The 14,534-nt window shown below is 37.8% G+C and overlaps 1 protein-coding gene and 1 pseudogene across 4 annotated transcripts in view; one reads left to right on the forward strand and one right to left on the reverse strand.

Annotated features, from left to right (window-relative positions):
• Nucleotides 1-823: 823 nt before the first annotated feature.
• On the reverse strand, nucleotides 824-5,255 carry LOC104610995 (protein FAR1-RELATED SEQUENCE 5-like; annotated as a pseudogene). The gene is made up of 4 exons (XR_737538.3): nucleotides 5,116-5,255; nucleotides 1,771-4,010; nucleotides 1,591-1,684; nucleotides 824-964 (listed from the first exon to the last, which is right to left on the reverse strand). The product of XR_737538.3 is annotated as a protein FAR1-RELATED SEQUENCE 5-like (transcript).
• Nucleotides 5,256-5,601: 346 nt separating this feature from the next.
• The window catches only part of LOC104610996 (MBOAT (membrane bound O-acyl transferase) family protein), a 90,894-nt gene continuing 81,961 nt past the window's right edge, over nucleotides 5,602-14,534 (forward strand). The window contains exons 1-5 of one of the 3 annotated variants that reach the window (XM_010277891.3): nucleotides 5,602-5,779; nucleotides 5,972-6,113; nucleotides 6,259-6,314; nucleotides 9,727-9,908; nucleotides 10,068-10,116. In XM_010277891.3, the coding sequence (XP_010276193.1) occupies nucleotides 6,014-6,113; nucleotides 6,259-6,314; nucleotides 9,727-9,908; nucleotides 10,068-10,116 (387 nt within the window). In that variant the 5' untranslated portion in view covers nucleotides 5,602-5,779; nucleotides 5,972-6,013. The remainder of the gene's footprint in view (nucleotides 5,780-5,971; nucleotides 6,114-6,258; nucleotides 6,315-9,726; nucleotides 9,909-10,067; nucleotides 10,117-14,534) is intronic. The other 2 variants (XM_010277892.3, XM_010277893.3) reach the window with 2 other exon arrangements.

Genomic DNA, 14,534 nt, shown 5'->3' on the forward strand with positions numbered 1-14,534 from the left:
TACTCTTCCCAAATGGAGCCCGAATCTTTTTATGCAATACAACAGATAAGCTCCGGTGATAAAATTGAAACCTAGTCAATTCTTGCCAAATTTTATAAAGAATGGTATGCTGTACCAGTTATAGGTCTGTCAATAAGTCAGGCCTTGGCCTGGGTTTACCTTAAACCTTCCAGCCCAAGCATATAGCATAAAAACTTTTAACCCATTTGCTAGCTCAGCAGGATATGAATGGGCTTGGGTAGATGTAAAATGTTAGTCCCAAGCCAGGGTAAGCATGCTAGATTGTGCATTTCCTTATGGGAAGTTTGGTCAAATAAACACAGCCAGATTATCCTGACAAGTACTTTGAATTTGGTGCATTTCCTATGTAATGAAAACAAGTGGTGTCATTCACCAGGTGTATTTGTACCATTAAGGAGAAATGCCATTTCAGCATATACCACAAGGTTAAAGTGTGGTTTATTATTACTATTTTTTTTTTTAATTTTCTTTATTTTGATAAGTAACTGATGCCATTTTATTAAAAGGAACAGAGGCCAGCAGCACTAGAATAAGTGGCTGGTCAAAGGACAGTACAATCTCAGGACCAAACCAAAACCACTCAGCAACAGAGAAAAAGGAGAAACAGTTACAGATTACAGCCTGGTCCAGGACAACCCTAGTCGGACCTGAGTAACTAAGGATAATGATACCTTGAATGTCTCTCACCACACCTACTCCAGACAAATCCGGATTGCCCAAACAGCACCCATCAAACTCTGATCTTTCGGAATTTCCTTCTCCAGTCGGACCTGAGTAACGGGCTTTCACAGTTTCATTCACACCATAAATAGACTAGTAGCAAAGGCTTCAAAGCCAATTAGATTACATAAAACTGCCCAAAGCATCTGGCACTGGAGCTGCTCCCTCTGCGATCAAAGAGTTGAAATTGTACCCCATTTCTCATGTCGAGTCCAAAATTGTTCTGCATAATTAGCAAAGATTCAGACATCATATACTCTTTTTTTTTTTTTTTTTTTTGATAATTGACATCAAAAGGGGTTCAGTTGGTGAAGTTGATCAGTCCTTAAGTGGGTGAACTCTGTAAAGCTTAATTGTGATGTTAAAAGTTCTGTACTTATGTACGGACAAGTTGTTAGACGGAGACTTAAAATACTTCATACTGATAACATGTGTTTTATTATCTCTATAACAAACATCATCAAGTTGAGGGTCTGTGTTTAGTCTAATCCAAGCTATATGTATCAAAGGACATCCAGTTCCAGTGTATCTGATAATCTTTTATAATGAAGAGGGTTTCTTAGTAGTTATTATGATGAAGCCTTGGAGTTTTCACATGGTCGGGAAAGGATGGTGAACCTGATTTAGCAGTGTATCTGATAATCCAAGCTATATGTATCAAAGGACATCCAGTTCCAGTGTATTTGATAATCTGCCAATTCCATGGTTGACAGTTTGCTTTCTCAGGAGAATTAAGGGCCTAGTTATGGGGGAACTGAGATCCCATTCTCTTTTGTTATATATTTTTTGAAAAAAACTATAAGCCAAAATCTATGAAAAAATGAATCTTTGTTTAAAAAGTGCACTCACTAGCATGGTCTTATTGCCTATCTTGAGATGTTGGTTGGTATCCTCCATCTAAATTTGTGCTAAAACACCAGTTTTGCAAATCTATAACATTTCCCTACAACAAAGAAGAAAATGTTGAATAATTTGAAAAAGAGAACTCATTTTATCTTCAGAACTTTTTATATTTAACTCCATACATACCTGGCTTGTTTGTTGTTGAAATGTGCTTGAAGAATGTAGCAAGGGGCACCCCTTGCGTGTGAGATCATCAAATGGTACTATGGATTCTGTCAGTGTCCCCTTTCTTTTTTGAATTATCAACATCACTTAGCTGACAAGATCCTAATTGACTGCCATGTTGTAGATATGCATCCGAATCATCTTCGATATTAAGTGAATGAGCAATCTGTGCATCAACTGAAACATCCGCTTTTATTATTTTCTCAATTCCAATACAGATCTTTTCGAACACCTTCAATGCAAACTAGAAAGCTTTTTCATTTTCTGCAGTCCGATTAGATATGTCTTGTGAAACCCTCACTAGTTTAGTTGCCCTCATAGTATATCCACGGTTAGGATCAAGATTAATTGCACAACCATGATAGTTTATTGTAGTCCCATCTTTTGCATCTCTTGTCCATCATTTTAAGATGTACTGGGATGGAAGATGCATTACCCTATTTTCATAAAGCACCTTCAATGCATGACAACAAAGCAGCCCCGCGAACTCAAAATTTCTATAACTACATGAAACTAATAAATCCAATGATGAAAATAATACAACATGCACCTTTTTTTTGCCATACATGCTTATAGTGGTCTTGACCCCTTCATCAACCTCAACTTTACTGTCTACAAAGCAAAGCACAGAGTTGTGGTACTCCTTTTGAAATTCTCTGAAAATTGTAGGGGCATAAACCATAGCAGCTTATTCAAGAATCGATAACTGTATACTCAAATGGGGTTTGCTATAAATCATCTTGAAATCCATCTCTAATTCCTTTTGGTGTTTATCTCTCACAATCCTTTCAAAGTGTTCCAAGAATCGAGATAAATTCAGTGGTGATTTCAAATAACCCCTCAACAAACAATTCATGCTTTCATTCCTTTGAGTGCTCTTCATGTTACCAACAAAGTGGTTTCTCCCATAAACCAATGTCCACTTCTCTTTCACTTCAAATAACCCTTTCAACCATGTATTTTCTTTCAAACCATACTGACAAAGCATTTCTTCCCAAGCCTTTAGAAATTCATCCTCTTCTTCGTAGTCATATATCAAATTGCCGAAATCATTCTCAAATGTCTTAGAAACCCGAAATAGATGGGACAACTGTTTAACCGCATTCTGATAAATGTGCCAAATACAGAGGCGATGATTAACCTCCATGAAAACATATTGAATGGCCTTTGCCATTGCTGCACATTGATCCGTTAAGATTGTTATTGGTTTTTTGCCACCCATTTCATTCAAGAATGCTTCAAAAACCCACTTAAATGATTCAGCAATCTCATCGTACATTAATGCAGCACCGAATATTACTGTTTGCCTATGGTGATTAATACCAACAAACAATGCAAATGGCCAATGATCCCGATTGGTTCTGAAGGTGGTATCAAAGCATATTACATCACCAAAAAATGATAATCAACTACCATCCTTGCATCAGCCCAAAAGACATTTGTAATTTGATCTTCAGAATCAAGTTGTATGGAGTGGAATGATGAGGAGTTCTCCATCTGCAACTTTTCAAAAAATTTTCAAATGACTCCTGCATATCCCATCTCCATATCTTTTTGCCTCTTTGTCTGCAGATAATTGCAATAATCAAAATGAGTGAATCCCAGATTCTCAACAGCTCCAACTTCATTGGCCATAGACTCCATAGTGGCTTTTGGTGTTACCCTAGACTTGTCTGCAAGAATAGCCTGAGAAGTTTGGGCCACCATCTTTCTCTTATGTGACCTTAACATGTATGTCTTACTTGGAGTTACAACCAACCACATGATTGTGTTGCTTCTCAAAACGAATAATGCTATATTGACCACTTTCTTTCAACCCAACAAGCATGTGTGCCTGACATCCAGTTCTTGTGCTGTCACGATAGTATTTCACACCATCTCATGGTTTGGGATTACGAAAACCCTGGGCAGGACAACAAAAGGTCTTGTCTTTTATTACCCCACTCTTTGTTTTATGTTCCTTGCCCTTCCGAGTGCAAAACCCCACTCTTCTAGCATATTCATTGTAAAAAAAATATGCATCATCCAAGTTTTCAAACATCATTCCCAACCTTGGTTCTTCTATTGTTTTGTCTACCTCCTTATCATTTCCATCATCAAACACCAACTTACGTGCAACATGGCAATCAATATTTGAAAGAATTTCATCTTCACTGTGAAGCCTACTACAATCTTCATCTTGAGTACCCATTCTAAGAATTCTAAAAGGAGGAAAATTATATAAGATGATAGAATTAATCATTCACATCAGCTAAAAACAAGTCTACTCTTTCTGATGAATTAATCATGCACATCAACAACTCATGAGATGGACTAGGAGTTTACCATATAAAACTCAAAATGAAAGATGAATACAGAAATTCACTTATAAAGTGTTTGGAAAAAAAAAAAAAAACTCAGCTGTTAGATAACATTTAGGTCATACAGAAATACAGATCACTTTAAGATTTGTAGTAAACTTTCCTTGACTCCAAATTCCAAAACATTGACCCAAACAAAATCTCTTTAAGATTTGCAGTCGTTAGACTTTTTAAATGTTTCTAGTACTTCCTACCATGGCTGCTTGGTAATAGAATGCAGTTAAAACATCAGTCTGATAATGTTGAATCCAAAGCTGCCCAACGTTCCTATTCAAAGCAACTAGGGGAAGTATCTGGATGAACTAATTGTTTTAACCTCCATTTTTTTAATGCTTGGTCTGGTACTCTTCTAGTGTTTCTGTAGTTGGGTATATGGGGCCCAGAATAGCTTCTTTGCTAATTGCCTTTGCAATTGTAAGACATTGTCATAAAAACTTGGAAAGAAACATATTGCATATTTGCATTATTGGATCCAAATCCTAACAAATCTAAAATTTTATCTCTTTAATATGGGTAAAAATGGTTAATAATGGTACAAGTATTGCTGTCTTTTGGTTGAAGGGTAACAAGACAGGGGTATGGAGATTCAGATATGTTTTTAGAGAGATAGAGTTCCTAGTGTCTGATATGAATTGCTCAATTACTTAGCACCTCCTCTTCCAAGTTCAAACAACCATAAAGGTAACAAGCTCCTTTACTTAACCCAATCCTGATGGAGACAAAGAAGATTTGTACAACCGCCCTACTAAATGGTGAATTTGAGAACCCCTTTCCCACTTTGTCCTTACAAACAGGGGTAGAGTGCTCATCGTTTGGAGTTGGGGGACCTTTGGACCAACCAAATTTATGAAGTTTGATAGAAGAAAAGGAATGAAGAGTAGGTGGAACTTTTTCATTGCTTGGATATTAAGAGAAAATAACACGGAAGAGAAAGCAACGGTCATACCTGTTCGTCCTTCAGATCGGACCTACCACGGGAGAAGACGAAGAAGAAGAAGAGGATGCTGTGGTCGCCGGCCCTACCACCGGAGCTACTTGTCGAAGAAGAAGAGAAGAATAAGAATGGAGAGAAGAAGAAAAGAAGAGGAGAAGAAGAAGAGAAGAGGAGAAGAAGAACACTGGTTCACTTTGTCGCCGCCGATGGAGGAGGGGTTCGGTGGAAGGAGCTCTCCAGGGGAAAAGAAAATCGAAAAGAGGGTTAAGACCCTTTTTGTCGCGACCGGTTCGTGTCCGCACGAACCGGTTCGGGGCCGATTGAATCGACCAGACCACGTTAACGTTCAAACGCGCGTTAACGTTGGCCTGGTCGACGTGTCCATCTCCCATTCGCAGGTGCACGCGTCCAGTGCACCCGCGGGTACACAGAACGCGGAATCGATGTCTTCTGAGTTCTGTCTTTGATTGATTACTTCATCTCTCTCTCAGGACTTTTATATCACGGCCTCGATTAGCCTGAGGGACTAGGCTTGTCTGCGCATTTGCATCTTTGAAGGAGATTACTCATTAGATAGAACTAGATACAGCGAGAAGCAGTATTTTCTTTGCTTTATTTTGGACATTTGTAGCTGAATCCACAACTGGAAGATCGTCTGTCTTTTCGGGACTGCTGGGTAACAAAATTTTGTTTAGTTCAAAGATGAAGATGGTCTAATTTTTGGGTTGAATTGCGTTGTAAAGAATGAGATTGAAAAGAAATAATGTGATGTTGGTTAAATTTTGTTAGAAGAGAAGACCAACTAATGACTTGCATTGCAAGCATATTTTCTGTTTCATTCTTTGATCAAAGCTTTTTCCCCTCTTAGGGTTGTAGAAATGGTCGACTAATGACATATTGAGGAAAAAAAATGAAGAGTTCGTTGAAGCGTTGGGAGTTTTTGCTTCTCTCCTTGTATGCCTTTGCATTCTACATTGTTATCATCTGTCGATCTCTGCAACTCTCTCATGGTAGTCTATTTGTCAAACTCTTTTCATTTTTTTTTTAATTTTACTTATTTTATTTATTTTCGTTTTTGCAATAATTTTGCATTCTGCATTTTTTGTTATGCGTATTCTTAATTGATAAGTCTTTCATTTTGTGTGCTCATCGTAGAACATTTTCGGAGGCTATCCGGTTTGCGGCGTGGATGGATCACATATCGGCTGAATGTATCTTTTATAGCTCATATTCCCACCGAATATTACTTGTTATTTTTAATACTTTTTTTATGACTGTCTCTCATTGATAGATTGAATCCATGATTGATACTTAGTTTCTTATGATATTCAACTAGATTTTCTATTAGTTGAACATTTCCTTGGAATTTTGCTATATAGAACTAACTTTTATTCTTTATCTTTAATATGAAAATATGCTTTTTCATATATCTTATTTTTGGCCTTTGCAACTAAATATTATTAATCATCAGTTTTCTTTTTGGATAAGTAACAGGGATTTCATTAATATATAATCTTAATTACAAATTTACATTCTGATTTTAGAGAGGCTGAAACTTCTCCCCACTGTACTATTAGTCATCATTGGTGATGCATTCTTATTCTATATTCTCTGTACACTAACATATTAGATGTTTTTTTTTGATCAATCACTAACATATTAGATGTTTTTTTTTTTGAGGAATCACTAAAATATTAGATGTTGATTTACATATTTCTGTTGAAGCATGTTTTTTTTTTTGATACAATAGGGAGAAACAAAGGAAAAACAAAATCAATGAAACAAGAAAATTACACGAAGGAGAAACTAAAATGAGGCATGATGCTTGGTAAAATGACCCCAAGTGTAAAAAAAACAAATGTATTGAAGCGCTTGGTCTTCAAGGTTAGTATCAGACACATTCAATACATGACCTAAGCTTGCCAATCGATCCACTGCAAAATTTGCTTCCCTTAAAGCATGAGAATAGGAGATGACGAGGTCAAAGCGATTGCGAACATGGGGGAATTCATCGATGAAGTTTTTGATGTTCCAAGGAGGCGCTACTCGATTGCGAAGACATTCTATGATAATAACTGAATCTCCTTCTATACTGAATTTGTGTTGAGGAAATTTAGCTGCAACTTTATGGGCTTCAAGGGCTGCCCAAGCCTCAGCCTCATTAACGAGCAAACTTAATGAGTGGCCCTTATTGCACATCTACCATCTGGATTTCTGGATGCGTCAAAATTAATTTTCATTAAGCCATTGCTAGGACAGTTCCATTTAATTAAACTTTCATCGCTTCCTTTTGGTTTATTGGACGAGATAGGATGGCAACTACTTATGTACTCTTCACAGTCCCGCTTAGATTTTTCAGTGACCTGGTCAATTGTAAGGACTATATTATTGAAAATTTTATTATTTTGCCTCTTCCAGATATTCCACATAAGCATACTTGCTTTCTCCAGGACAAACTTCTCATTAAAGTTGGGAAGGGGAGTTATAATTCTCTCCTACCAATCCACAATACTCTCAGCTAATGAGGGTATAGGGGTAGTGTCACAATATTTTTACCAGATTTACCTCACTTCAGCACAGTTGTGGAGGAGATGTTTTAGGTCTTCTTCATTTCCACAAAAAGGGCAATCCGCTACATCAATAAGCCCTAAATTCTTTAGTCTTTGTTTTGTTAGTAGTTTGTTATTCAACACTAAGTAAAGGAAATAGTGTAATTTTGTAGGGCTTTTTAATTTCCAAATTTTACCAAGTCTCTTGATTCTGTTATTGGCATTTGAGTTTCCTTGCAGGCCAATTTAATGGAGTATTCACCATTTGGGTTGTGCTTCCAAATCACTCTATCCTCCTCATCCCTCGATAAAATAGGAATAGCACGGATTTAGTCCCATTGTTGAGGGCTGACTTTATCAATAATCTTTTCATGATTCCATGCCTTTGATTCAGTGATGAACTCACTAACTTTGCATTGCTGTTCTGTCTGATGGTATGTGTCTTCATTTTCTAAGGCTTTATCACACCCATCCACACATCTGTCCAGAAATTTATAGATTTCCCATTTCCTAGTTTCCAACCAACTCCTTTTTTAAGGACCTCTTTAAATTTGTCAAAAGTCTTGGCTTAACTTTTATTATGCCAAGTGCTATAACTTTCTTGTGGTTCATGCACTGAAGAAAAGTCTGGAACTGCTGCACTTTTTTGATGTCTTATCCTGCAATTGCATTCAGTCTGTGACAGGTGCCCTACTAGTTTGGTGACTTTGGTCTCATATGCATGGGCATTTACAGACAATTAATGGATACTTGTGACAGAATGAATTGAAGTGCAAGATAAGTGCAGAAAAAAGTGTAGTGCATTGCAACTCAAAAGGAGCAAATATGAGTGATGATGCAATTAGGATTAAGTATGAGTTTAGTAATTGGTAATTTAACAAATTTCTTTTCTGGTATGCATGCTATTCTTTTTTTTTTTTAAATTAATAACTGCTGATTTTTTACTTTGTTTGTTAAGATTAGGAGAAGTGAGACAAATGTTATGATGGTTTTACTTAATGAGTAGAAAAGGTACATCATGATCTAACATGAAGAAAGCTAGCCTTGGCTAGCCTTCTAACCGCTATATCATTCAAACTTTTATATTTGATTTACCAAACCCCTGAATAGCATATTTCTGTTAACCAGAATCTTGGCTAATCTATCAACCATGTTGTTTGCAAACCTAGGAGTCCATGCAAAGAGACAGAATGGCTCAGCTGACAATGATTGTATTTCCCTTGGATATATCTTAATCTCTGTGCCCCAGTCTCTTCACCTTCAGCCAATCTATAACCACCTTGGAAACACACCTTATGCTACTCTATTCTTGAATTTTCCGATTTAGCTATAAAGTTGGATGTAGGTTGTTTTCTCTTTTCTTGGGTGATTTTTGATCACCTTTTGTACTCTTGATGTACCTCTTTTTCTACTTAATGAATTTTCTTTTTGATATTACTACCAAAAAAAATGCCGATTTATCCAGTTTAAGACCTGTCAAAATAGCCATTATATCTTCTGTTGTTGAGTCCCCACGTCTAGTGGACCTGAAAAAACTGATATTATGCTTCCGGCTTTATTAGGGGTGCAACTTGGGCAGGCTTCGGTTGAACTTTTGTCAAAATTTGAATGGGCTCGGCCTAAAGGCCCAAGCCTGATCCTGAGCAGTGTAAAATGCCAACTCAGGCCGAGCCCAAGCCTAGCAGTGTAAAATGCTAACTCAGGCCGGCCTGGGTTGCAACACTAAGATGCATCTGTGACTACTACTCCACTTCTATTTTCTTTTCTGGTATGCATGCTATTATCTAAAAAGAAATTTTATATTAGGAGATCAACAGTTTCATGTTAAAGCCTAAAAAATGGTTGTTACATAATGTTGTTCCCAAATATTTAGGATCTTGGATTGGGTGAATTGAATCTCAATGTTAAAGCCTCAATGTAGCTCGATGCAATTTGAAATTGTAGGGGTTAGCTATATACTGTACAGAGAATTAGTTTAAGATGCTCTAGCCTTGATTTTTTTTTTTGTAAAATATTAAATGCACAAAATGTCCACGTAGGTTCCTCTTTGCCTGATATTAATTAATTCTTGTAGGATCTTTCTGATGCTCAATGGAGAAACTTCCGTGGAAACTTACCTGTTCTTACTGTTGTTATGGCGATTTTCACCATGGTTGCAAATACTTTGAAGATGAAGTGTTCTTTAAAAGAGAGGGGGATGTCAATCATTTGGTTATTTATTTCCTTGTGCTATTTGTCATATTTACATGGAGCTTGGTATGTATCTTAACCATATAGACAATTGAGACATCATATTTTTGAATGCACAAAAACTTGCATGCAATAACAATGTGCTTTCTTTTCATATTGAGTGAATATGGCCTCTTGTTCAAACTTGCATGTTGTTTCCTAACTTCTCATTTCTTTAACTTACAGCATAATATTCATCCTATCAATCGCTTCAGTTAACTTTCTTCTGGTAAAGGTGCGTTTACTGTAATTTTTGAATGCACAAAAACTTGCATAAAATAATAAAGTTAGTCTTTTCATATTGAGTGAACATGGCAAATATTCTATGCTGATTTGTGTCAAGTAACATCAGGAACTTGCAAGTAACTTTGCAACTTTTTAGGAATCTGTAATTCTATTGAAGGCTTAGAAGTTAAGTGCATGGAAAAGATGTCCAGTACTCCTTTTGATTCAAGTTTGGGACTATGTACTTGATTGGTCAAATATTTCTATTTTTAGAAGGTGAATGCTTCATGTGAACATACAGTTAAAATTTGACAGTCCCCAAATTCTTGACATATCTCAATATCTATGTAGAATGAATATCTCAACCTTGACTTGGTTCAATTTTAATTATGTTATTCTCTTTTTTCTTCAATTGTGATTACTCTGTGAATAAGGTGTACATTTTCTAGATTTGATCATATGAGAAGTTTTTGTGAAAATATCTAATTACTACGTTATAAAGAACCAGTCAAACTCATCTATTTCCATGATTATGTCCTTCAGACCTAGTTTCTGAAGTATATTCAGGAAAATACATCTATTATCACACTGAATACCCATAAAATATACTATTCTATGTTCCTTGGCTGGAATGTCATCAGAGAATTGGTCTTTTTTTTGATAATTAAAAAGGATCAATTTCATTAATAAAAACTAGTGCAGTTACAAGTTTCCTTTGGAGAGGCATGAGCTGCGTCCTCTCCTACCAGTAGGAATAAAGACAAAAGATAGAAGACAGATTCAGTCTACAATTGAGCCCAATACAAACTTTCCCTATTTACCCCTTGCTTTGCAAGACCATCAGCCATAGAGTTTGCTGACCTCCCCACCCATTGTATTCTTACAGTCAAGCTTCTTTAGGCAGTTGAACTTTTTAATTTCATTCTTAAAACACCACACAACAGATTCCGGATTTTGTAGCCAGCCCACTACTACCTTGGAGTCCCCTTCTATTATCATCTGATCCACACCTATCTGCACTGCTAATTGTACTCCCTGGATAGCAGCAGCAAGTTCTGCCCTAGTAGAGTTTCCAAATTCTATGGGTCCTGAGAAAATAAGGACCACATTCCCACTCTCATTCCGTAGTACCCCTCCCACCCCTGATGGACCAGGATTACCAAGACTGCTCCCATCGAAATTCAGCTTTAAGAATCTTTCAGGAGGGGGTTCCCAAGCCATGCTCACTTTAGTTTTTTTGGATGAGCAATTAGCCACTCCTAACCAATTCCTCCACACATCATTGAATGAGAATTGATGGGATAAATCCAGTGATTTTAACCATAAGATCACCCTATTTAGAATGCAGTCCTTCATCTCTTCTGGGCTTCTCTCATTCTCTTGGAAAATTCTGGCATTCCGTTCTTCCCACACAGACCAAATGAGCACTGCTTTTGCACACCTCCACATAATTCTTCCTCTTCTGTGCCGCCAAGGGAAGAAAGCAGGGTCAAAGAAGAAGCTTGCATCTGCTGGCCTAACCAACCTGCACCCAAACAATGAGAAGAGCCACTCCCATAACTATGCAGTAAATGAACAAGATATTAGCATATGGTTACAGTCCTCACCATGTGACCTGCAAAGAATACACCAGGAAGGTGAGAGGTAGAGAAAAGGTTCTCTCTTTTGTAGAATGTCAAAGGTGTTTATTTTCCTATAATACACTTCCCAACAAAAAGCCATAACCTTAGGGGGAAAGGCTGGTTGGGGGTAGACTGAGTAAAAAAAGAAGCACATGAAAAGGATCCACTCTGCTGGGGTGTCCAAATCCGAGTGTCATGTTTAGAAGGGTCCAAACATACTGTATCAAGTAGACTTAGCAGATTTGTGAGAGACACAATTTCCTCTTCCCTTAAACCTCTACGGAACCCAAAGTTCCAGTTTGGTGCTAATAGGTTATTCATAATGGAAAAAAACTTTGACACAACATGCTTTTTGTACCTAGAAACAGAGAACAAAGAAGGGAAAAGGTCCTTCAATGGAACCTCTCCCACCCAAGTATCCTCCCAAAATAGGACTGAGTTACCATTGCAAACATCATACCTGATAAAACTGAGGAAATGAGGAAGAATGCCATGAATAGCTTTCCAAGATGTTGCCAAGGTTGCCTGGTGATACTCTAGCATCCCATCCGTTTTCTGAGCGGCCATGAATACTACCCACCACCTCATGCCAAAGTCTCTCTCTCTCCACTGGCCACCTCCATAGCCACTTCCCTAGCAATGTTTTATTTTTTTTAATCAAATTCCCTATCCCCAAACCCCCTTCCTCTTTATTCCGACAAACCACCTCCCATTTTATCAAGTGATCCTTTTTACTCTCCCCTGGCTCCCACAGAAAGTCTCTCATCAGCTTCTCTAGCTTCTTAGCTTCCCTAGGTGGTATCCTAAACACAAATAGGAAATAGGTTGGTAAGTTGGCAAGTGTGGCTCTTATCAACGTGATTCTACCCCCCAAGGATAAGTAGTTTTTCCTCCACGAAGTTAACTTCTTTTGGAACCTCTCTACCACTAGACATCAAAAGCTACTCTCCCTAGGGTTTTCCCCTAACGGAAGCCTCAAGTAGGTCATAAGCCAGGACGAGATAGAACAACCTAAACTTCTTGCTATAAACTCCACCTCCTTATCCTCCAAGTTAACACCAGCTACACAATTCTTTTCAAAGTTGACACTCAAATTTGACAACCTCTCAAAGCTTCTAACCAATTCATTCCTTGAGGTTCCTCACTCTCTCAATATCATCCCCGTCACAGAAAATCAGAATATCATCTGCAAATTGGAGATGGGTGATCGGAATACCATCCCTCCCTATTCTCCACCCTTTAATCACATCTTTTCTATCAGCCTTTGAGATCATTCTACTAAGCACTTTTGCTATTAGAGTGAAGAGGAAGGGTGATAGAGGGTCCCCTTGCCTGATACCTCTACAAGCTGGGAAGAAATCCTTCACCATTCCATTAACCAAGATGGAGTAATGGCAAGAACTGATACATCCATAAATCCAACTACACCACTTATTCCCGAATCCACATTTTTTCAATACCTCTACCAAAAAGTGCCAGTCCACCAAATCGTAGGCCTTTTCTAAATCCAACTTACAGACAAAACCTTTTCTTTTAGATCTTCTCATATCCTCCACACACTCATTAGCAATTAGGATCTGATCTGCTATCTGTCTCCCTTGTACAAAGGCTCCTTGTGCTTGGCTTATTAAGGATGGGAGAATTGCTTTAAGCCTCAAAGACAACACCTTAGCTAGGATTTTGTAAATGCTAGTTACCAAACTAATTGGCCTAAAGCCCTTAGGTTGGATAGCATCTGATTTCTTAGGGATTAAGGCCAAGAAAGTGGCATTGACTCCCGGACTTACTATATGATTCTCTAAAAATTCCTCAACAGCAGCACAAAAATCTTCTTTCAAGATGTCCCAACAATCTTGGTAGAAAGCCATAGTAAATCCGTCAAGACCTGGCGCCTTGGATCTATCCATCATAAACATTGCCCTCCTAATCTCCTCTTCAATGTTCCTTTCTAATCACCTTGCTTTTTCTTCCTCTAATCGCGGCCATTCCAAACCATCCAAAGGTACCCTCTCATTCAAATACCTACTATAGATGGATTTAAAATGATCTACAAAGGTCCTGGCTATATCCTCTTGGTTGGTGACTGGTGCCCTTCTATTTCTTGTCTAGCTACTAAGTTCTTCCTCCTTCTACCATTTTCCAGCTCATGAAAGAACCTAGTATTCCCATACCCCTCCTTAATCCACTTGTGCCTTGACTTTTGCCTCCAGCAAATCTCTTCTCTAAATAAAACCTCTTCTAAGTCCTTCAATAGCCTTCTTGATTCTCTATCCTGTTCACTCAACAACCCTTGAGCTTCCTTCTCATCCAATTTTTCAATTTGTGTGACCAAGCTCAACTTTTGTTCCTCCACCCTACCAAAGTGATCTTTATTCCACTCCTTTAACTTGACTCTCAGTCTCTTCAACTTCTGATGAAATTTAATTCCTTTCCACTTTATTCCCCTTAACTCCTCGTTCCAACAATCCTTTACTATGCTTTCAAACCCAGGATGAGTTAACCACATATTCTCAAACCTAAATGGTTTAGGTCCACTAACTAGGGATTCCACACCAATCCTGATGGGAAAATGGTCTGATGTGACCCTAGGCAAAGTCTTAGAGACCAAGTTCCCCCAATGGTTTTCCCATTCTAAGTTGAATAGAAACCTATCCAGCTTTGAACACAGCGGATTAGCTTGAAAGTTAGACCAGGTGAATCTAGCTTGCAGTAGTGGAATTTCTTTTAGCTCACAATCTTTTATAAGCCCATTAAATTTCCTCATACTTGTTGTAATTGACTGGACATGATTGCTAGATTCCTCTGA

This window comes from Nelumbo nucifera, chromosome 7, assembly GCF_055504915.1.
Source record: "Nelumbo nucifera cultivar China Antique chromosome 7, China Antique-T2T, whole genome shotgun sequence".
Classification (NCBI taxonomy): Eukaryota; Viridiplantae; Streptophyta; class Magnoliopsida; order Proteales; family Nelumbonaceae; genus Nelumbo; species Nelumbo nucifera.